Source organism: Rhizophagus irregularis, chromosome 3, assembly GCF_026210795.1.
Source record: "Rhizophagus irregularis chromosome 3, complete sequence".
In the NCBI taxonomy this organism is placed as follows: Eukaryota; Fungi; Glomeromycota; class Glomeromycetes; order Glomerales; family Glomeraceae; genus Rhizophagus; species Rhizophagus irregularis.
Window position 1 is genome coordinate 4,213,586 of NC_089431.1, and position 22,529 is coordinate 4,236,114.

Here is a 22,529-nt window from a genome sequence, read left to right on the forward strand (position 1 = left end):
CATTTCTTCACGAAGAATTTTTTTTTTAGTTTATTGTTTTTTTTCGTTCCTTTTTGCGTTCCGTTTTGCTAAATTCGTACATTTCTTTTCTTTTAGGTCTCAGTTCTTGCAACTCTTCACGGAAAGAAGGTGTTACTTTTTTTTGGTTTTTTTTGGTTTCCGTTTCTAATTTCGTACACCTCTCTTCTTTCTTCGTTTAGATTTTCCGTTCCTTGAGGTTTTCCTTGCGAAAGGTTCCAGTTCCTTGGAAAGGCAAGTTTTTTTTTCTTTTTTTTTGGATCCCTTTTCTAATTTTGTACGCCTCTCCTCTTTCTTCATTTAGGTTTTCCGTTCCTTGCGGTTCTTCTTACGAGGGCTTCGGTGGCAAGTATTTCTTTTCTTTTTATTTCTTTTTTTTTTAGATTCCTTTTCTAATTTCGTACGCCTCTCCTATTTTTTCATTTAGATTTCCATTCCTTGCAGTTCTCCTTGCGAAGGGTTTCAGTTTCTCATTGCATTTCACAGAAATGTAAGTGTATTTTTTCTTTTTTTCTTTTTTCTTTTTTTTTGGGGTTTCTTTTTCTAATTTCGTACGCATCTCCTCTTTTTTTGTTTAGGTTTCCATTCATCATGTAAAGGCTGGTGTGTATTTTTGTATTTCATTATTTCAGTTTTTTTTTTTTTGTTTCTGTTATCCTTTGTTAATTTTATCCTTCCTCTCTTTTTTTTTAGGATTTCAGTTCCTTACGATTCCATTGGAAGGTAAATAGTTAGAGTATTTCTATCGCGTCTCTTTTTTTGTTTCTTTCATTCTTCTTTACTAATTCCATCTTTCTCTAAGTTTTCAATTCTTGCGGTTCTTCGTAGAAGTCTATCAAATGGAGCTGTTGCAGTACGACTTACCGCACCAGTTATCATACCAGCGAGAAGATATTTTAGATCAGTTGGTGGTATTATTACTTCACCATCCATATTATCACCTGTATTATCGCCTGTATTATCGCCTGTATTATCATCTGTATTGTCACCTGTATTATCACCTGTATTGTCACCTGGGCTATGACTTTGTAGTATTCGAAATTTCTGGACCGCAGACATGGTTTGATTTGGTCTACAACACCAAAGGCGGCTTTTCTTTAGTTTTATTTCAAGGATCTTTAGTTCCTTTCACCAATTCTTATAGATTTTCATTCTTTGCAGGTAAGATATTTTTCTTTCTTTTTTTTTTTTTGTTTATTCATTATCCTTTGCTAATTTCGTCCTTCTCTTCCTTCAGGCTTTTGCTTCTTTTGCGGCTCTTCATGAGAAGGTGGGTATTTATGATATAATTTTTTTGTCTTCTTCTTTATCCTTTGCTAATTTCGTCCTTCTTTTCTTTTCCTTTAGGTTCTTTGCGATTCTTTGAGGATACAGGTGTTTATTTTTTTTATTTTCTGTATTTTTTGTTTTCTTAAATTTAGGATTTTGATTCTTTGTACTCTTCAGAGAATGTATGTTTATCATTTTTTTCTTTTTTCGTATTCTTTTTTTGTTCTCTTGCTAATTTCGTCATTCTCTTTTTTTTTCTTTTTTAGATCTTGATTTTTTTGCACTTTAAAAGAAGCAATGAATTAATTTAACAAAGGAAATAAAGGAAATATACGAAATGAAACAAAAAATAAAAAAAATTGAACCACCTACTTTTCTGTAATCTTCATTTCTAATGATCTTTATGGATTCACGGGTAAGGTAGTTTCTTTTTAATTTTCTTTAATTTATTATTTATTTATTTTTTTCTCTGTCCGCCATATCACTAATATTAACAATTACTTTATAATATTTTTTTAATTCCCTATCAAAAAACTGTCATGTCACATGTTCATGCGCCAATATAAATGAACTACCCAATATTATTTTTAACGTCCAAATTCTTTTTTTTGATATATAAATGGCAAAAAAATTAGCATAAAAGTGGCCATTAACTATATTAACTATGTTGCTGAAGCATAGGACTGTGCAACTGAAATTTTGCCTAGCATATTTTTAATTTTTTTTTTATTTTATAGTTTTTTTTTAATTAAAATTAGAAATAGCTGTGCGTGTGACATGTAAGGATCGTATTCTTTATCTTCTTATATAAAACATTCAATTATACAAAATGTACGAAAATTAATTTCTAACAATAAAAAAAATTTTTTTTTGATTGATATTGCCGATTTTGATTGATGTTGCCAAAACATTGCGCCAATCAATTTTTTTTGCCAAAACATTGCACCAATCAATTTTTTTGATTGATATTGCCGATTATTCTGATTGATTATTACCGATTAAATATTGTGATTGATATTGTCATATTGCCGATTGATATTGCCCAATTTTTTTAGTAAATATTTCTATTTAAATGGTGTATAATATATATTTAAAAAAAAGATTTTGAGAAAAAAAAAAAGAAAAATTATTTTTACATTAAATAATAAAATTTCTTTGATCCATCTTTCACCCCTCTTCTTTTCAAATACTTCAGATGAGTAATATTGATATAGATTCTGAAAGTTTATCTGATAATGGTATATCACGTGATGCAACACCTCATGTTAGCGAACCAGAAGATATTCCACAGTAGAGTAGTAGAAACTATAAATCTGTAGTTCATGATTATTTTACTTTAAATAATACATAAAATTGATATGATTGCAAGCATTGTAATAAAAATTATAAAATAGCTAAAGATGGTTCAACATCTAGTTTATGGAAGCATATTAAAACTAAACATAATGATATATATTCAGAAATAAGTCAATTAACCAGTGCATTAAATAAACTTGAAATCTCAGAGCCATTGGTATATAGTATTTTATTTTTAATTTATTATTTTATATTTTATAATATATCTGATATTAATTAAACCAATTATATTATAGATATTTACACAGGAATCTTTTCGTAATGATTTAGTTTATTGGATTATTAGTGATGAACAGCCTTTTACCATAGTTCAAAATTTATTATTTCAAAAAATGATAATACGTCTTAATTCTGAAGTTAAAATACCTTCAGCTGATACAATTCATAATGATATTATAAAAATTTTTAAAGATGAAAAAGAATTTATAAAAAAAAAATTACAGGTTTGTTATGTATTTAAATATATTAAATTATTACAAATATTTTATTTAATATATTATTTTATAAATTTATAGGAAATACCAAGCAAAGTTTCTATTACACTAGATGCATGGACGTCAAAGAATCAAATTTCTTTTTTAGGAATAACTATTCACTGGATTACAAATGATTGGAAACTTGAAAACACTACTCTTGATTTTTCTCATATAGAAGGACCACACTCAGGAGAGAATCTTGCATCCAAATTGTTTGAAGTTTTGAAGGAATTTGAACTTTTACAAAAAGTAAATATTGCTAAATACTTTATTTAATAAATTTTTTAATTTTAATTTTTTTTGAAATACATTAGATATTAGGTATTAGTACCGACAATACGTCTAATATGAATAAGATGTTTAGTAAATTTGAAAGTATTTGTGAATATGAAGGAATTGAATTTATTGCTAAAAATCAACGTATTCGTTGTTTAGCTCATATAATTAATTTAGCAGTACAAAATATACTTAAAACATTAAAGGAAGAAGCTCCTGAAAATGAAAATGAAATTTTACAAGAAAATACTTCTACTATTACATTAGGAGTTATTGCAAAAGTAAGTTATATAATTTATAATTAATTTTACTTATAATAAATTATTAATTATTAATAATTATATTAATGAATTTATTACATTTTTATTAATAGCTTCGAACATTAATAATAAAAATTAGAGCATCTTCTCAAAAAAAAGAAAAATTTAAAAGACAATGTATTGCTTTAAATATAAAGCCATTAGAATTAATCCCTGATGTCAAGACAAGATGGAATTCTACACATAATATGATAGAAAGGGCTATTATTTTACGTGAGGTAAAAATATTTTATAGTATATAAAAAATATATTATATATATTAATACTTATTAGTATTTATTTATTAGCCACTATATAATTTTGCTGTAACAGATAAAGAACTTTTATCTTATGTATTAAATGATATAGAATGGAAGAAAATAAAAGAAATATAAGGTTTATTAACAGTAAATATATAATTTATATAATTGCTATTAAATTTTTTACATTATATTAATTTTTAATTAATTTTTAGTGTTTTGAAAAAGCAACCTTAGAGATGAGTTCATCATATTTTCCAACACTTGGCCAGACTGTGCCAATATATAATTATTTAATTGATAAGATTGAAGATTTTCTTGATAAAGAAACTGATACAAAATCAGAAGATGTTGTTAATGCCACAAATAATGCCAAAAATAAGTTACAACAATATTATCTGAGTTCAGATGGACTTGTTTATATAATTGCAACTAGTATGTAATATATATATTTAGTTAATAATTGCTTGTTTACTGTAAAATTATTAATTAAATTATTTATTTAATAGTAATTGATCCACGACATAAACTCCAATATTATACTGATAATGAATTTGAAGAAGACTATATTATTGCATATAAAAATCAAATTAAAGAATTATGGGTAACCAAATATAAACCAGAAAATAATGAAAATGATAATCAAAATATTAATCAAAATTCTCTTGCAGCTCATATGTTTAAGAAGCGAAAAACTTCTTATTCTGATGAGCTTGAAGCATATCTTAATGAGCCACTAGCAAATTTTGACATGGATATTTTAGCATTTTGGAAGGTAAATAACAAATACATGATATTATTTATTATATCAGTTATTTGGAAGTTTATTAAATTTTTAATTTTTTTATAGGTTCATGAAAATAAATTTCCGAATTTGTCAAAAATGGCTAGAGATTTTTTAGCAATTCCTGGTATATTTAACTTTAATTATTTAATAATAATTTACAATATAATCATTAATTTGCTATTTTAAATAGGTACAAGTGTTCCAGTTGAACGAGTATTTTCCGGTGGTACAGATCTCATTACACAAAGTCGATGCAGCTTAGATCCAGAAACAATTCGAAAACTTATGTGTTTAAAAGCATGGATAAAATATAAAAATTCGAATTAGCTTAGTATTTAAAAAATGTATTTTTATGGTAAATTATTAGCATTTATCGTATAGTTGTATCTTGGTAAATTATTAATTATTTTTTATATACTATATAAGCTTATGCGGCAACTTATAATTGTAAATTAAGAAAAATTCATCCAAATTTTTCTTATGATCACATGATGCTTAATTTTGAAAAGATTTTTTTAAAATAATAAATATACTGTGGCAACAACTTCGCAACTTAATTGTAAATTTCATTTTTATTTTATTTTAGTTTTATTTTTTTTATTTTAATTCCCTACTTTTGTGGATTTCGCCTAAGTCTAATTTAAAACTATTAATCTAACTAATCTATTAACCTTTTAAACTACACTATAGATTCAAACAATAATACACGTAAAATAAAAGAAAAAATATTAATTTATCCTCCCTCAGTTTACCTTCTTCATTAATCGTATTATCTTATCCTTTACATATACCTAAGACTGTTCTTGTGACTCTCTCCTCCGATTCCGTATTAATACTTTGTTGCATAGGAGTTGGATTTTCTGATCTCAAATCATTTATAACTTCCACTACTTTTCTACTGATACGTCATCTGCCTTAAAACTTCCCTTTATCTCTATCTTCCCCCAAATTATTCTGCGTTACGAAATTTTCTTGCTCGCAAAGAACAGAATACCTGAAGAAAAAAAGATGAAATTAGCAAAAGAATATGAAAGAAACGGAAAAAACAACAAAAAACTTTTCTAAACATATACCTTTTCGCGAAAAGCAACAAGAACCAAAAACCTAAAGAAGAGAAGAACAAAATTAGCAAGGAATGAAGGATGAAAGAAGCAAAAAGAACGATTCTAACCATTGCCCGCCCATAAAAAACTGCAAAGAACCGAATACCTACTAAATAAAAAGTGGACGAAATTAGCAAAGGAGAATGAACGAAAAAAAATAAAAAAAAAGATATACAACACCTGCCTTTTACGAAGAGCCGCAAGGAACCAAGAACCTAAAGGAAGAATGAAAAAGAGAAACACCAGTCTTAAATAATAATAAAAAAAAAATTTCTTTTTCGTCTAATTTCGTACGTCCCTTTCCTTCAGGTTTCAGTTCTTGTGAAAAGGCAGGTTTTTTTACTTTTTGATTCTTTTTTAGTTTTCTTTCCGCTATTTTTGCTGATTTTGTTTTCTCTTCTTTTTTTTTAGATTTTTGGTAAGTTTCTGACATTACTGTGAAGAACCACAAAGACTGAGACCTAAAAAGAAGAAAAGAACGTACATTAGCAAGGGAACAAGCAATAAAACAAAAAAAAAAGTGTTAAAGCCTACCTTTCTGTGCATAGATAACCAAAGAACCAAAACTTAAAGACACACTCTTCAATTCTTTACATTCGCTCAAAAAATCTTCTTCGCTTAGGTTCTGTTCAAAACAACTATATTTCTGTGAAGAACTGCAAAGAAACTGAGACCTAAAAGAAGAAAAGAACGTACATTAGCAAAGGAGAACAAGAAATAAAACAAAAAAAAAATATTTAAGCCTACCGTGCTTTAAGAACCAAAGCTTCATGTCAGTTTCTGGCGGTGAAGTTATGAGTTAATTGTAGCTAACAACTGTTCGCGTGAAAATAAAAATGTGAATAAAAATATGACTTTTAGTAAAAATGTAAAGTGAAAAACAACTGAACCTTAATTGCACTAATTACAATCGGCTAGTCTCTGGCGGTGAGAACTTCCTTTGTGTCTTTGGATACTTAGAAGAAGCCGTAGCTTCGTGTCGGCTACCTAGGAAGGACGGAATTGGTAAAAGGAAGTAAAAAAAGCCTTTCTTTCGGCTTTTCGTTCACTAAAGGGAAAGAGTAGAGAATATAAATTTTTTTTTTTAAAAAAAAAAAAATTTTCATTGGTTCCACCGGTTCCCAGTTTGGTTCACGAGTCGGATTATTAAATAAATCGAACCGGAACCAGAACTGAACCGGAAATTTCAGATTAAAATTTTTTAGAACCAAAACGGATTTTCGGTTCAGTTCCAGTTTGGTTTTCAGATAGAACCGGAATCGTTCGGAGCTTTATATCAGACTGGTGAGTTGTTTTTTATTTGTTTTGCTTTAAAGAAACATTTTTAACATTTTATTTTTATTTTTTTTTATCTAGAAATGCAGGTTTTTTGTATATATATGCGAGACTTTTAAAGGTAAATTGTGACTTGTGAGGGCTTTTCTTATTTGTTTAACTTTAAAGAAACATTTCTAACGTTTCATTTTTTATTTTTATTTTTTTAGGGATGCCAGATTTTTTGTACAAATTGAATTTTTAAAGATATTTGGATTTTTGTACAAAATCTTTCACTCTGGACTTACAATGGTTTCCATTTCCTAGTAATTATTAATATATATTAAATAAAAAATAGTTGGAATTTCGTGATTATGATGTTTAAACTATACTTTAATTTGTTATATTTTAAATTCCATATTATATATTATTATATGTAACTTATTTCTAAATTTTAATAATTAATTTTTTTATTAGGAAATTTTACTTTGTATATATTTTTTATTTTTTTTTACTTTAATAAAACTGCAAATGCGCTGCGGAAAAAAAAAAAAAAAATAATCAATTTTTTCTACTTTTTATACAAATTTCAATTTAAATATTTAACTAAATCATATAATGATCTATAAGATAACTTTATATTGGAAAAAACTACATCATTTATGATCTGCAATCTTTATATTTTTCTATTTCTTTCATCAAATATTTAATTATTTAATTTATATAATATAACTACCTTCAATTATTTATTATTTATTTGCAATTAAAGAATTTATATAAAAAAAATACAAGCAATTTGCAATTTTATAATTTTATAAAAAACATTGTTAATAGCAAGATTTTACCCAAACTATAAAAATTATTTCCTGAATGTTTGCTATATTTACTAATATTAATTTCATTATACTCGGTTTAGAATTGAATTTAGATTTAAATAATATGATAAATTACAAAAAAAAGTCAAAAGCAGTAATATAATATTATAACATAAAAATAATTCTAAAATTTAATAATTTAATATTAAAATGATTTAGAATCAAGTTTATTAGTTACATATTTATTAATTTACCTAAAGATAGATATTTTATATAGGTCTAACAAATTCTTAATTAACAAATCAAACCGGTCATATGGTGAATTGTTATATAATATACCAAACTAGTTTTCTGTTTTAGATAATTTGGGCCAAAATTGTAGTGCTGGCAGAAATTATATTTTCGATAATCCTGGCCAACACTATAAATTCGGTGTATAGTCACATGACTGTTCGTTATAGAAAATATGATTGGGAACTTTGCAGGACCTCATAAAAAAAAAATATCGCAAAAATAAGCCCCTTCCAAACTTTTCATTTTGTTCACTTAAAAAAAAGGGTGTTTATTGATTTTATGGAACAATTTAAATTTTATATTTATCAGTAATAAGTTAATAATATCACGCGTGGTATATTCATAATCTCTTGATTCCTCAAAAATATTCTTTTATTAAATCCGAATATTTGAATAAACAAATAAAGTAATAATTTCTTTATTTAATAATGATAAAAATTGACATTAATTTCTATAAGTTAATATGGTGTAAAAATAATAGTTATTTGTTTATATAGCCACTTTAAACATATGCCGAAAAACCAATATTCATTTCAAGATCACAGTGGCAAAGGAATGCAAAATTGAATTTATACGTCGACTTTTCATCTGTAAACTATTCTTTCGTAATATCTTCATCCGTAGTATAGTCTTCATCTTTAGAAATATAGCCTTTCGCGTTTATGTGTTTAATTAGTTTATTCTTATATGTTACTGACTTATAATCGTCCACTTTGTAATTTTTGTCAATCATATGTAGATTCTGTTTTGATACTCGTCTATTGTCAGCAAAATCAATATTATTTGTTATTCATCTATTGTCAGTCAAATAAACCAAACCCCATATCTTCGTCATCTGTATTAGACTCTTCTTTTTCTTCTAATTTCGTTTTACGAGGTTTTGATTTACCAATTGGCTTACTATCAGGATTCAAATTTAAAAATGTTATTAATAAATCCTTATATAATTCCTTTGGTAAAATTTTCTTATAAGGTAATACTTTATCAGAAAATTCTTTTGAAGTTAAATTATAGAATCTTATAAAAGGAATACAATGTTGTAACGTATTCTTTAAAGAATTAAAATCATCTTTTGAATAAGTGGAATGATCTGATGAAAGACCAGGATTTTGAGCAAGACCCCATTTAAGAGTATGATCCCATATTTGAACTTCATCCATTTGAAGATTATCACATTGAATAATTGAACTTAAAAGATTTTCCGGAATTTTAGAGAAATCTAATGATTCAAATATTTTATCTGGATCTTCAGAAATTAAATTAGTACAATATTTCTGAAGTTCTAAGAAAGAATTATTTTCAAAACTTGTTTGGTATATTAAATTAAAATTTTGTTCCATCCAATTCGTTTTGTTTGTAATCAAAAAGGATTGTAAACGAGTGACCAATTCTTGAAGACTTAATTCATTGGCGGCGATCAAGATTTTAATAATATCTAAAGTATCATATTCTTCCAAAGATAATTTCCCTCCATATAAATACCTAAAATCATTCAACGATTAAAAATAAATAAATAAATAAATAAATAAAATATATCTAATAATAAGAACGTAAATTTAATTTGTTTATTTCTCTCACCTTAAAATTATTTGAAAAATATCTGGTGAAATATTTGGTAATTTAATTTGTACCAAAGTTCCATCATTCTTTTTTTTATTAGTTGATAAAATTCTACGTAAATAAGTAGAACGATAATTTAAAATTACCATATGAGCTCGGAATATTTTTACGTAAGGGTCATTACCAACTTCAATAGTAATATCACAATATTCATCATCATCTAAAATTTCAAGTAAATTTTGTGATAATTTTTGTAAAAGTTCGTTGTCAGCCATTTTTTTAAAAATAATTTTCAGTAAAAAAAGAAAATGCAGCAAAAAAAATTAACGTATGATATCTTTTTATATAAACATGAATGTTACTCAAAGTTGTTTGTTTATGTAACATTGAGATTCGCGCAGTTGGGCGCAGCGTACATCGTTTTAAAATTTCAGCGCATGTGATTTTTTAAAGTAGATAAGCCAAGCGCGACTGCTTACTATTATTACTATTATTTTATTTTATATATAATAGATAAGAGCGCATATGACTTCATAGTAGGTTGCTTATAAATAATGTGCGACGCCTAATTTCTCGGGTAAAACATTTCCTGTACCACGTATAATTTGTCACCTCGTTGTTTACTTAGAGCTCCAATCATTTTGTCACGTGACTTTATTGTCCGGAGCGTAGCGAAGGACTTTCCACTTATAAAGAACTAACGATTTTGGATTAACCCATGAAATTTTCCTTCTGTTCATCCGCTGACGTCACCTCACTAATTATCTGCTTTTTCCTTTCTTGATTATGTATCACTTTTTACTTGTTTCACTGATGATGTTTTTTTAATAAAAAAAGATTCTGGGTAAATAAGCGCGACGAACTTTAACGGTTTTCGTTTTCCTAGTATAATAACGAAAAAAATAAATTAGAATTGATTTTATTCAAAATTTCGAATATTAATTTATAATTCAATTATCTGTAACGCAACTATAATGCGATTATCAAACAAAAGATTAATTTAAGCTGAAAATTAATATAAGTAATTTCAAGGGAAGAGAGAAAGCTCCATCCTGGCCAGCACTATAAATTTGGCCTGGTTTAGTACAAGTATATAGTCACATGACTGTTCGTTATACTTGTAAAGAATATAATAGTATTACATAGGGGCTGTTCGAGATGCGTTTTATTATTAAAGTTCGTTATATCCAGTGAAGTTATTTATAAAAATCGATTCTGGAAATTCCGATTCGGTTTCGTTATAACCAGTGACCAGTGGCGACTGTATTTAATTGAGTTTAACTATATTAATTCTCTTAATTATGCTAAGCAAATATATGTGAAATAAACACTCTTTGAACTCATTACAATAAGAATCTTATTAAAAAAAAAATATCGCAAAAATAAGCCCCCCTGGCAAAAAAAGGGTTTACAGAATAATTTAAATCTTATATTTATCAGTAACAATTAATAATATCACGCATGGAATATTCATGATCTCTTGATTCTTCAAGAATATTCCTTTATTAAATCCTAAATATTTGAATAAAAACAAATAAAGTAATAATTTCTTTATTTTAATAATGATAAAAATTGACATTTACTTCTATAAATTAATATGGTGTAAAATAATAGTTATTTGTTTATATAACTACTTCCGAGAAACCAATATTCATTTCAAAATCACAGTTACCAAAGGAATGTAATTTATACGTTGACTTTTATCTTTTCCTATTAAATTCATTGTAGTTATACTTTCTAGTTCTTCTCGTATGAATCGTACCTGTCCGCTGTAGTTCTTCTCGTTTGGAACTCATCACCTGATGAATCGTACCTGTCCGCTGTAGTTCTTCTCGTTTGGATAGAATCATCACCTGATGAATCGTACTTGTCCGCTGTAGTTCTTCTCGTTTGGATAGAATCATCACCTGATGAATCGTACTTGTCCGCTGTAGTTCTTCTCGTTTGGATAGAATCATCACCTGATGAATCGTACTTGTCCGCTGTAGTTCTTCTCGTTTGGATAGAATCATCACCTGATGAATCGTACCTGTCCGCTGTAGTTCTTCTCGTTTGGATAGAATCATCACCTGATGAATCGTGCCTGTCCGCTGTAGTTCTTCTCGTTGGGAACTTATTATCTGGTGTATCGCTCATGATCGCTAATTTCGTTTTGCTATAAAGTTTTTTAGTCATACGAGGTTTTGATTTATCAATTGGCTTGCTATCAGGATTCAAATTTAAAAATGTTGCCAATAAATCCTTATATAATTCCTTTGGAAAAATTTTCTTATAAGGTAATACTTTATCATAAAATTCTTTTGAAGTTAAATTATAGAATCTTATAAAAGGAATACAATGTTGTAATGTATTCTTTAAAGAATTAAGATCATCTTTTGAATAAGTGGAATGATCTGAAGAAAGACCAGGATTTTGAGCAAGACCCCATTTAAGAACATGATCCCATATTTGAATTTCATCCATTTGAAGATTATCACATTGAATAATTGAGATTAAAAGATTTTCCGGAATTTTAGAGAAATCTAATGATTCAAGTATTTTATCTGGATCTTCAGAAATTAAATTAGTACAATATTTCTGAAGTTCTAAGAAAGAATTATTTTCAAAACTTGTTTGATATATTAAATTAAAATTTTGTTCCATCCAATCCATTTTGTTTGTAATCAAAAAGGATTGTAAACGAGTGACCAATTCTTGAAGACTTAATTCATTGGCGGCGACCAAAATTTTAACAATATCTAAAGTATCATATTCTTCCAAAGATAATTTCCCTCCATATAAATACCTGAAATCATTTAACGATTAATTAAATAAATAAATAAAATATATTATTAATAAGAACGTATAATTTATAATAAATAAAAAATTAATTTGTTTAATTATTTCTCTCACCTTAAAATTATTTGAAAAATTTCAGGTGAAATATTTGGTAATTTAATTTGTACCAAAGTTCCATCATTCTTTTTTTTATTAGTTGATAAAATTCTACGTAAATAAGTAGAACGATAATTTAAAATTACCATATGAGCTCGGAATATTTTTACGTAAGGGTCATTACCAACTTCAATAGTAATATCACAATATTCATCATCATCTAAAATTTCAAGTAAATTTTGTGATAATTTTTGTAAAAATTCGTTGTCAGCCATTTTTTTTTTAAAAAAAAAATTTCAGTAAAAAAAGAAATGTATGGCTTTTATATAAACATGAATGTTACTCAAAGTTGATTATGTAACATTGACGCCGATTCGCGAAGTTGGCGCAGCGTTCATCGGTTTAAATTTGAATAATGGTGCTTACTGCTTAGTGCTTACTATTATTTTATCTATATATAACAGATAAGAGCGCATATCGATATGGCTTCATGGGTTGCGCGCAAAACTTTATAAATAACGTGCGACGCTTAATTTCTCAGTTAAAACATGATTTCCTGTACCACATATAATTTGTCACTCATTGTGCTCCAATCATTTTGTCACGTGACTCTATATAATAGCTTCACGAAAGAAATAAATTAAAATTGATTTTATTATTGCAATATTTCGAATATTAATTTATAATTCAACTATCTGTAATGCGACTATAATGCGATTATCAAACAAAAAAGATTAATTCTCAGTGCGACGGGGCATAATAATATGTATTAATATTTTTCTCTTAAAGTTTATAATGCATTTTAAACACATGTTTCACCTTTTTTATAATCAACATTTACAATCTATATATTGTAATTCATATGAAAAAAAAAAAACTCTCTCCCCTTTCCGTTTTTTTTGTTAAAAAACCGCAGTAATATACCTTTTTTTTCACAAATACTTATATTTTTTGTAAGGAGCGAGGACCACTCGGTGGCCTCTACGGAAAGGTCTCCTCTTATTACCCTTGACCTCTGAGAGATATGGATACAGAAGATATACCTGTTCCACTTCAGTCTGTTCATAACGACCAGACTATTTTACCTTTACCTTTTCCCTTAAAAACGTTTAATAATACGTCCAATACTCATGAAAATACTTTCCTTGTCTCTGTGAAAAAATTTCACGTGATGACAAAACACTGAACCGGTTATAACAAGATTTATGAATTTAGGCGCCCAAAAAGTTTCTTTTTTGAGCTTGCTGATCCTTTCTCGGACACCAATAATCTTCATTTGTTTTTACACACCAATGATTATCACATGGATTCTACGCCTATTCGATACACATCCACAAGCCATTTGCCTAACACAAAATATCAAATTAGTAAAATGCTCACACACTTTTTTACCTTACAAAAAGTTTTACCCTGACGTATTCAACAAAAGTATTTTGGATTGATTCGCCGGAAATTATTGGAACGAATTGACTTCATCAAGTCATGTGCATCTAAAAGAACTTTGAAGAACACCATTATACGCACTTTCTTCTCATTCTCTTATAAGCGCTATCGCTTCCATTTTGGCATTTACATTCCTTGCAAACACGCTTACTCATCTGGTTCGTTACACTTTCTCACCTGGTGTCATAGCCCGAGCCCTTTCGTTATGTCTTTAAATAGACGCACTTGTGGTACTCATCAATCTGAATTCTCGAGAAAAGAAATCAATCATCACCTGAAACCTGTGCCTAATTGGAACCCAGGATTTACAAATTCAAAATCTTCACATGCAAACTTTTTATACGACCTTTGGCAACATCGATGGAAAAATGAAATCTTTTCCAACCGTCTTGGCATTCAATACAATGTCTGTTTTGCAGCCAACAGTAGTAATTTCGTGCGAAAGCACCCAGGCGCCTACATTTATAGGAAACACCTTATGAATTTCAAATTCAACCCTAGCAGTAATCCCGCAACAAAACGCAAACAGGAAACCCGTTTCAAGAGACATTGTGCACGGGTGTTTAAAAACATCAACCCTACATCCCGCACTATGAAAGAGGATAAACTCGCAGCAGGGAGACGTTTTCGCTTCTTGTTTCATGAATCTCAACACATTTATTCACCTGTTCATCATCTGAAATTCAAACGTTCTTCAAAGGAGAAATTATTACCCGATCCTGATGATTATACATTTAATATACCTTACCATTCACTGGAAAATTCCAGTATTACGCCTACAGTTCGTTCACAACCTTTGACATCGTATAGGCCTTCTGGTGCCAACACAATCCCCACTATTTGGACGCACAAGAAATCGCGACTCTCGGTGATTTCTTACCACCACTCGGTAAACCCGCCCCTCTTTACTACGGTCATAATCCCGTAGACCCAACCAAGTTGAACAGTAGTTATTACTTACAATATAACCCTAATCAACCTGATTTACCTCCAAGTATTGAAATACGTATAGCTAACCGCTTAGATTTAGACTCATCTGACGCTAACGGTATGGGTACTACACTTAAACATTTTTATCGTCAAGCATTATCAACTCGACAAATCACGGTCTGGACTAAACAGTACCATAAATATATGAAACAACCTCCACCACCTCCAATGCCTTCCAAGAAGAAACAGAAGCACAAGTGGAAGAAATGGATGGAAAAGCATCAGGACTATGATGACTTTATGAGTAAACCGTACACTTATAAACCCTTTACTCCGGACAAATACCATACAGATCTCTTTGGTCTCGTTTCATACACATCAGACGAGACTAAAACGGTGGAATACCACCCTAATAAGAGGGATATTACGACCAATCCTTCTGTTCTGTCTACATCACATGACAATAAACGACCAAGACCAGCGAATAGTTACCTACCCGACTCCCTATTTACTAGTCTTAATTCTAATTAAATTAGTTTCTTTTTCTATATATGTATATTTTTCTTGTAATGAGTCTTATAACATTTTTCCTACTTTATACTTTACATTCTACATTTTGGCGTCTAATTTACCCTACGTCACCATGTATATATGTAAACATATCAAACAATTTAAAATAGTGTGAACCACTCCACTTATGACAGTATTGACAAGTGGCAGCCTTAGGGCTGAAAGCAAAATACGGATTTTATTAATGTTTCTTGTTTTTTTTTTCTTGGAATTTTGGTAAGATTGTTTTAAATTTAATTTTTTTAGTTCTGCTTTTTCATTCGATAGTACCTTTTAGACACCCGGTTATGCCTGATTGTTCTATTGAATAGTGGGCAAGACGACCCCTTCGGGCTCCTCCCGAGAGGTTGGGTTTAACATTAGCTTAGAATTTATTGTTCTTTTAGATCATGTTTATTCCTATTTAGCGTTCGACCCCAGTCGTGTCTGTATTTTAAAAATAAAAATAAAAATAAAAGTAATTCATATGAAGTTTTTCTCGATAGAATCTATAGATAGAATTGAAGATACGTAAATCAAAATCTGTGTTAACGTTTGTAGGTGGATTTTCAAATGATGTGCACATTCAATTTCTACTAGTTTGTGAACGTGAATATAACGATTTTTTTAAATTCTTATATTTTTTTATTTTCAAATATATATATATAAAGTTACATATCTACATATTTTAACGTAAAAATAATAAAAAAAAAATGGTCATTAATTTTGTTCTCTTTTATAAAGAATCTCATAATGTGCAGGACGATATAATAAAATTAAAGGTTTTAAATTATTATTATACACGATATCAGGATAAAATTCACGAAAATTAACACGTTCCATCGTATCAGATCCATTAATATAACCAATTTCAACTGGAACTTTTAATGCTTTAACTAATGCAATAACATGAAGATGATCAGCTTCTTGATCCATTGCTTCTACAAAGTTAGTACAAAATTGATCCATATCAATTTCAAATTCTAAAAAAGGTTCATAATCATCACGATATAATTTTAAATAAGCCGCAGTAATTAAACGTAAAAAGTATACAATATAACAAGAAATTTCTTCAGCTTGAAACGTTACTAATAACATATCTTCGTCAATTTCATCATCCATAATATTTTTAATTTGTTGTTCAATAATATTATAGGCATCTTCATAAATAATTGAACTATATCCGGCTGAAATAAGAAGTGTATTTGTTGCAGCCAAAGTATTAAGTGCAGATTGACAAAGAGCTTTATTTTTTGAATTTAAAAGTTGTTCAAACCATGCAAACATAAATGCTAAATAATTATAATAATTATGATATTGATTAATTACATGGAAATTCACGGAAATTCACGGTAACAAGTGAATACATTACCTCTATAAAAACTGTTACCATCACTTCGACAACGTCTTATTTTATTGTATTGTTCTGCCAAGTTCTAACATTATTAATTATAAAGAATTAATTCTCATTATCATATAATGTTGATACGCAAAAAGATGATGACAAACCATAATTCTTTGCAGATAAATTTCGCCACTCTCCTCATATTCATGATATAACAATTGAATATCCTCTGTTGTACAAACAGGAGGTGTTTCAATTAGATCACTTTCCCAAATCAGTTGTGAACTAATATCAGTTTCCTGTGTGGCATTTAAGGTATTAGTAGAATTGGAAGTAACTTGCGCAGTATTTGAGGTAGTAGACTGAGAGGTAACCACGGATTCTCGTGTAGTATTTGAAGTAGTAGATTGGGAGGTAACTTCGGGTTCTCGTCTAGTATTTAAGGAGGTAGATTGGGAAGCAATTCTTGCTCTCATTGCAGAATTTAAAGGAATAACAATTTTTGTATTGATAGGGATTGTCTTGTTTATCCGTGGTTTTGATTGTTTACTACCATCCAGAAAATATTTCAATAATTCTTTGTATAATTCTTTAGGTATAATCTTCTGATAAGGTAACACTTTATTTGTAAATTCATTAGAAGATAAATTATAAAATCTCACACAAGGAATACATTGTTGTAAAGTATTCTTTAAAGTAATAAAATTATCTTTCGTACAATTGGAAGGATCCGAAGGAAGTCCAGGATTTTGAGCGAGACCCCATTTAAGAACATAATCCCATACTTGAACTTCACTAATTTTAAGATTATTATTTTGAATGATAGAAATCAAAGATTTTTCTGGTATTGATACAAAATTAGGTGAATTTAAGATCTTTTCCGGTTCGTTAGAAATTAAATCATTACAAAATTTTTGAAGAACTGATAATGAATCATTTTCAAAACTTGTTTGATATATGATATTAAAATTTTGTTCCATCCAATTTTTTTTATTTTCAATCAAAAAAGATTGTAAAAAATCAATTAATTCTTCAAGATTAAAATCGTTAGCAGCTTTCAAAATTTTAATAATATCTGAAGTATCAAATTCATCCAAAGAAAGATTTCCTCCATAAATATATCTAAATATAAAAAAAAATTAAATAAAAAAAAAATCATTTATAAAAAAAAATGAAATCTATTAATTTTTAAACGTAATTAAATTATTCATTCTTACTTTAAAATTATTTGAAAAATATCCGGTAAAATATTTGGTAATTTAATTTGTGTCAAAGTTCCATCATTCTTCTTTTCATTATTTGTTGATAAAACATTTTGAAAATAAGGGGAACGACAATTTAAAATTACCATATGAGAATGAAAAATTTTTACGTCAGAATTTTTTCCAACTTCAATTATAATATCATGATATTTATTATTATTCACATTTTCAAGTAAATTTTGTGATAATTTAGGTAAAAATTTATCATTCATTATGATCGTAAATTCGTAATTATAAAAAAAAAGATTTATATTTAACAATGAAAACGACGGGACGTTTTTTTATAAAAAAAAAAAAAAAAAAATTTAACTTTTTTAAACTTTTAGCTTCTTATGATCTTTACGATACCGAATTTAGTTTATCAGTGAAGAATATTCTTATTATACTTTTGCATTGCAGTACATCTTATGCAATGTTTTATAAGGTTCTATGGCGCGAGCAAATTGTCAATGATCTGCGTGAAAATTTTCATTATGCGTAAAAAAGTATTATATGATCGAAATGTCAAAGAATTTAAATAAGTCGTCATTTAGTTCTTTAATAAGAAGTTATGGCTTTTTTTCCTTAATAATAATTGATAAGATTTTTTTACTTGATTATCAATTGATTTTCACAAGGAAAAATTTCGTTAAAAATTGAGGTAAAAAAAATTCGGAGAATCGGTGCTGCATTTTTACGCGTATACTAACGCTAATTGGATACATATTAAATCTTATTTCTTTATATCATAAATAAATTTATATAATTATTAAATAGAAGCCTTATAAAAATTGACAATAAAATAAAAGCCTTATAAAAAAAAAATTTTTTTTTTATAGTAGTATTTATTAATCCAAGAATAAATTAAAAATTTATTTGTCAAAACGGAAGTTTATTTTTACCATCCACTAGAATTTATGCAAAAATCCTATTTTAAGTTAAATAAATGAATTTAATATGAATTTATTATTTTCTAAATAAAACTAACTATTAAAAAAATAACCTAATAAATATGAAAGTTAAAAAATAGTTACGTTAATATTTCAACCTTAAAATTAGAAATAAGTGATTTTTCTCTTTTATGACATATTTTTTTAATATAATAGGACAAATGTTATAACCACGTTTTCTGTAGGATTTTTTTTTATTTAAATCATACTTTTAGAACATCATTTTTACAATTTTTTATTTTTTTGTTTTAAAAAAATTAAAATAATAATACTGTAATAGTAAATTAGTTATAATTTTTATAACAAAATAAAATTAACATAAGAAAAAAGATATAAAGAATGAAAATGTATATAACAACATAGTATTGAAACTTAAACTTTCAATGTTTAATCTCGAGAAGAACATAGAAGATAGTGATAAAATATTACCGCTATTGCCAAGTAAAAATTTTGCTATGGCGATTTGGTACTCCTTTTAATAACATTACTAGCTAATTATGTCGGATAAATGGAAATAATATAAATCTGACGATAACACTTGTACATTAAAGATACGACCTTGTGAAAGGATAAGATCATTCTGACTAGATGTCACGATCGTCTACGAGAAATATTGACGAAGATCTTAATTTGATAATATTAAAGAACATTATATTAGACGAGCCAGTCGAGCCATATTTCTATTCTAGAGCACTATCATGATTAAGAAAAGAGAAACTAACTATCGACAAAAGCAAGGATTACTCAAAAGTGATTTGTAGGTTTACAAAAAAAAGTTTTATTGAAATTAATATCCTTCTTTTCATTAATGACAACACGAATAGTACATACCCAAAGCAAATATTCTACCGACAATAATGAAACTATAGATATTTATTGACAATTCTTACATTAGAACTGATAATCTGATAACAGATGTTTTTGCGCAAATGATCCCTTTAGGAAGTTTTCTAGTAAATACTGGGTCTCATCAAGAAAAAAAATTATTTTATTAAAATAGCATCATATAGAGAAAGCTTAATTAGATTGATAATTTTATAATCGAATCAACTTATACTAAAATCCACAGAACAAAAATCTTAGGAATTTAGATAAACAAATTTATTATATATATATATAGACACTGAAACTATCAACTACAGACGCCTATATATATATATACACATATATATAACTTATATAATTATTTAAGGAGATAAAGAGTTTTTAAACCCAATTTAAATAATTAAACAAGGACTCAGCATTATGAAGAGAAAGAATAATTATATTTTAATTGTTTAACTAGTTATTTATAGGTTTATATACTTGATTTGATCACAATCCATATTTTTATATTCAAAATTCAATATGGTTTACATCTAAAAATTAATTCTAAAGTCCTACAAATATTTTTTTACTATAGAAAGGTTGTTGGAATTGTCAAATACATGGAAAAGAAAGTATATGAAGTATAAAGCACAGATAAATTTCTATATAATATACTTGCCTAAAACTACAGACCACCCCTTCGAGAAATATTAATTTCACATCACGTGATAAAAATACCATAGTAATGTACTAATAATAAAACAACTAATAATATATAGAATAGAATTAAAATAGATAAGATAGAATTATAAAAACAAAAAATCATAAATATTAAATGCTTTTTTTCTAAAAAATAATAAAATAATAAATATCGCTATTTGATAATGTTTTTTAAAAAATTTAAAAGTCCAGTGGCAAAATTAACATTTTTACATTAGTTAAAACATATAAATTTTTAGAATAAATTAGAACATAATATCGAGCCTGATAATATTTATCATGATGATGACGAAAAGATTGATAATACAATCAGTTTAATTGATCATTAAAATGCTGGATCGTTAATTTTTATATTATATTAGCAATTAATATAGCAGTAATAAAGAGAATATAGATAAGAATAATATGAGATGCTTAAAAAAATTAATTCAAAGATACTAGACTAAAACAGGAATTTGCTACAAATACATACAGTATTTGTTATTTATTGTTATGATCTCAAAGAGTGGGAATTCAAAGCTTTTCATAAACTTCTCATAAAAAAATGGTTATAATTTCTATGTCAAAAATATATATATTATTGCTTTATTGCTTAAATTTATTATATAATCTTGACCAATTACGGTTTTCATTAAATTATAGTAAGAAAATAGATGCCTATATATAGATATTTAATTACATTTTAATAATTTAAATGTGTATTTAAAAATTACAATTCATTCAGTAAAAAAAATGCATTAATACTTATGGCAGTATTATATAGAAAAATATTTAATATTTTAGATATGATCATAATACACTTTCTTTAATCAACTTTGGATCATGAGGATATAATTCCAAAGTTAATGCTATTTACAGCAAGAATTATATTACTATCCGAGAATGATGCCATTTTCAAGCACGAAAAAGAGCATGATGATCGATTACCTATGTTGACTAGTTCGTAAAACTTGTGGTTTTCTATAACAAATAGTGACCTTCCAGACATCAACAATGCATGATCTGGTTCGTTGTAAAAGATAGAGTTGATATGTCAAACAATTACATAAAATCACTGGAGATTGCAACAAGAAGGGCGAATTGACGAACATCCGAACATCACAAACGCCAACTTATGAATTCAAGGAGAGATCAAGTATGAAATTTATTATTTAACTGCAAGCAATTAATTAACTATTATTAACTTTATTAATTCTTTTTTATAGAAAATTGGAAAGCGTAGAAATGGATTACAGATATGATAAGAGCCGATGATAAGTTATTAACAAAATGTTGCCCCAAAAATATTACGTTGGACACATTTATGAAAAACTGCGAAAAAGCATGAAAGGGTTGGCATATTTCAAAAATTTAACAAAAAAAAAAATTCTTTCAACTATGGTACCAAACTTACAAAAGAAAAATTTTAATTAAAAATATGAAAGAATGTTTAATATACTTTATAGTTATTACAGCTGATTTTGAAAAACACAGCATAATATAATATAGGATTTTCAGTATATAGATCTAGCGTTATTCCCGTCGTCGACGACACCGTCATCGACACCATCATTAAATAATTTTTATTTGTCTATTTTTTTTTATTTTTATATTTATTATTCTATTTTTATGTTTTTACACTATATTATTCTATTTTTTTTTTATTTTATTCTCCATTTCACCGAATCGAATATCTAAAACGAAAAAAAAATATTAAATTAAATAAATTAAAATTAAAATATTATAAAATTTTTTCTATTTTATAAAATTTATAAGTCCCATAATTTTAAATATTTAATAGAAATTATTTTAATTTTTTTTAAAAAGATTCTATTAAGCATAATTGTGTTTTACTGCCATAATTATTTACGTACAACTTCAAGGAACGGAGGAAGGTAAAGTAAAATGGATAAGAACAAAAGCA

The 22,529-nt window shown here is 27.1% G+C and overlaps 6 protein-coding genes across 6 annotated transcripts; 1 reads left to right on the forward strand and 5 right to left on the reverse strand.

Moving 5' to 3' along the window:
• Positions 1–786: 786 nt before the first annotated feature.
• OCT59_021040 (uncharacterized protein) lies at positions 787–1,077 on the reverse strand (the record flags this gene model as incomplete). The annotated part of the gene is made up of 1 exon (XM_066149588.1): positions 787–1,077. The coding sequence occupies one exon, from the start codon at positions 1,075–1,077 to the stop codon at positions 787–789; it is 291 nt and encodes a 96-aa protein (XP_065990478.1).
• A 4,613-nt stretch (positions 1,078–5,690) lies between these two features.
• OCT59_021041 (uncharacterized protein) lies at positions 5,691–6,277 on the reverse strand (the record flags this gene model as incomplete). The annotated part of the gene is made up of 5 exons (XM_066149589.1): positions 5,691–5,735; positions 5,815–5,845; positions 5,913–5,950; positions 6,025–6,059; positions 6,139–6,277. 5 exons carry the CDS (start codon positions 6,275–6,277, stop codon positions 5,691–5,693), a joined length of 288 nt encoding a protein of 95 aa, XP_065990479.1.
• Positions 6,278–8,544: 2,267 nt separating this feature from the next.
• Positions 8,545–10,076, reverse strand: OCT59_021042 (uncharacterized protein). Its single transcript, XM_025311548.2, has 2 exons — positions 9,786–10,076; positions 8,545–9,689 (listed from the first exon to the last, which is right to left on the reverse strand). Exons 1-2 carry the CDS (start codon positions 10,040–10,042, stop codon positions 9,008–9,010), a joined length of 939 nt encoding a protein of 312 aa, XP_025170531.1. The 5' UTR covers positions 10,043–10,076; the 3' UTR covers positions 8,545–9,007.
• A 1,210-nt stretch (positions 10,077–11,286) lies between these two features.
• Positions 11,287–12,916, reverse strand: OCT59_021043 (uncharacterized protein; the record flags this gene model as incomplete). Its single annotated transcript, XM_025320784.2, has 3 exons — positions 11,287–12,552; positions 12,660–12,727; positions 12,788–12,916. The coding sequence occupies 3 exons, from the start codon at positions 12,914–12,916 to the stop codon at positions 11,505–11,507; spliced, it is 1,245 nt and encodes a 414-aa protein (XP_025170532.2). The 3' UTR covers positions 11,287–11,504.
• Positions 12,917–14,289: 1,373 nt separating this feature from the next.
• Positions 14,290–15,545, forward strand: OCT59_021044 (uncharacterized protein; the record flags this gene model as incomplete). Its single annotated transcript, XM_066149590.1, has 2 exons — positions 14,290–14,490; positions 14,895–15,545. 2 exons carry the CDS (start codon positions 14,290–14,292, stop codon positions 15,543–15,545), a joined length of 852 nt encoding a protein of 283 aa, XP_065990480.1.
• Positions 15,546–16,283: 738 nt separating this feature from the next.
• On the reverse strand, positions 16,284–18,382 carry OCT59_021045 (uncharacterized protein; the record flags this gene model as incomplete). Its single annotated transcript, XM_025323619.2, has 4 exons — positions 16,284–16,855; positions 16,936–16,999; positions 17,073–18,030; positions 18,126–18,382. 4 exons carry the CDS (start codon positions 18,380–18,382, stop codon positions 16,284–16,286), a joined length of 1,851 nt encoding a protein of 616 aa, XP_025170534.2.
• Positions 18,383–22,529: the final 4,147 nt, after the last annotated feature.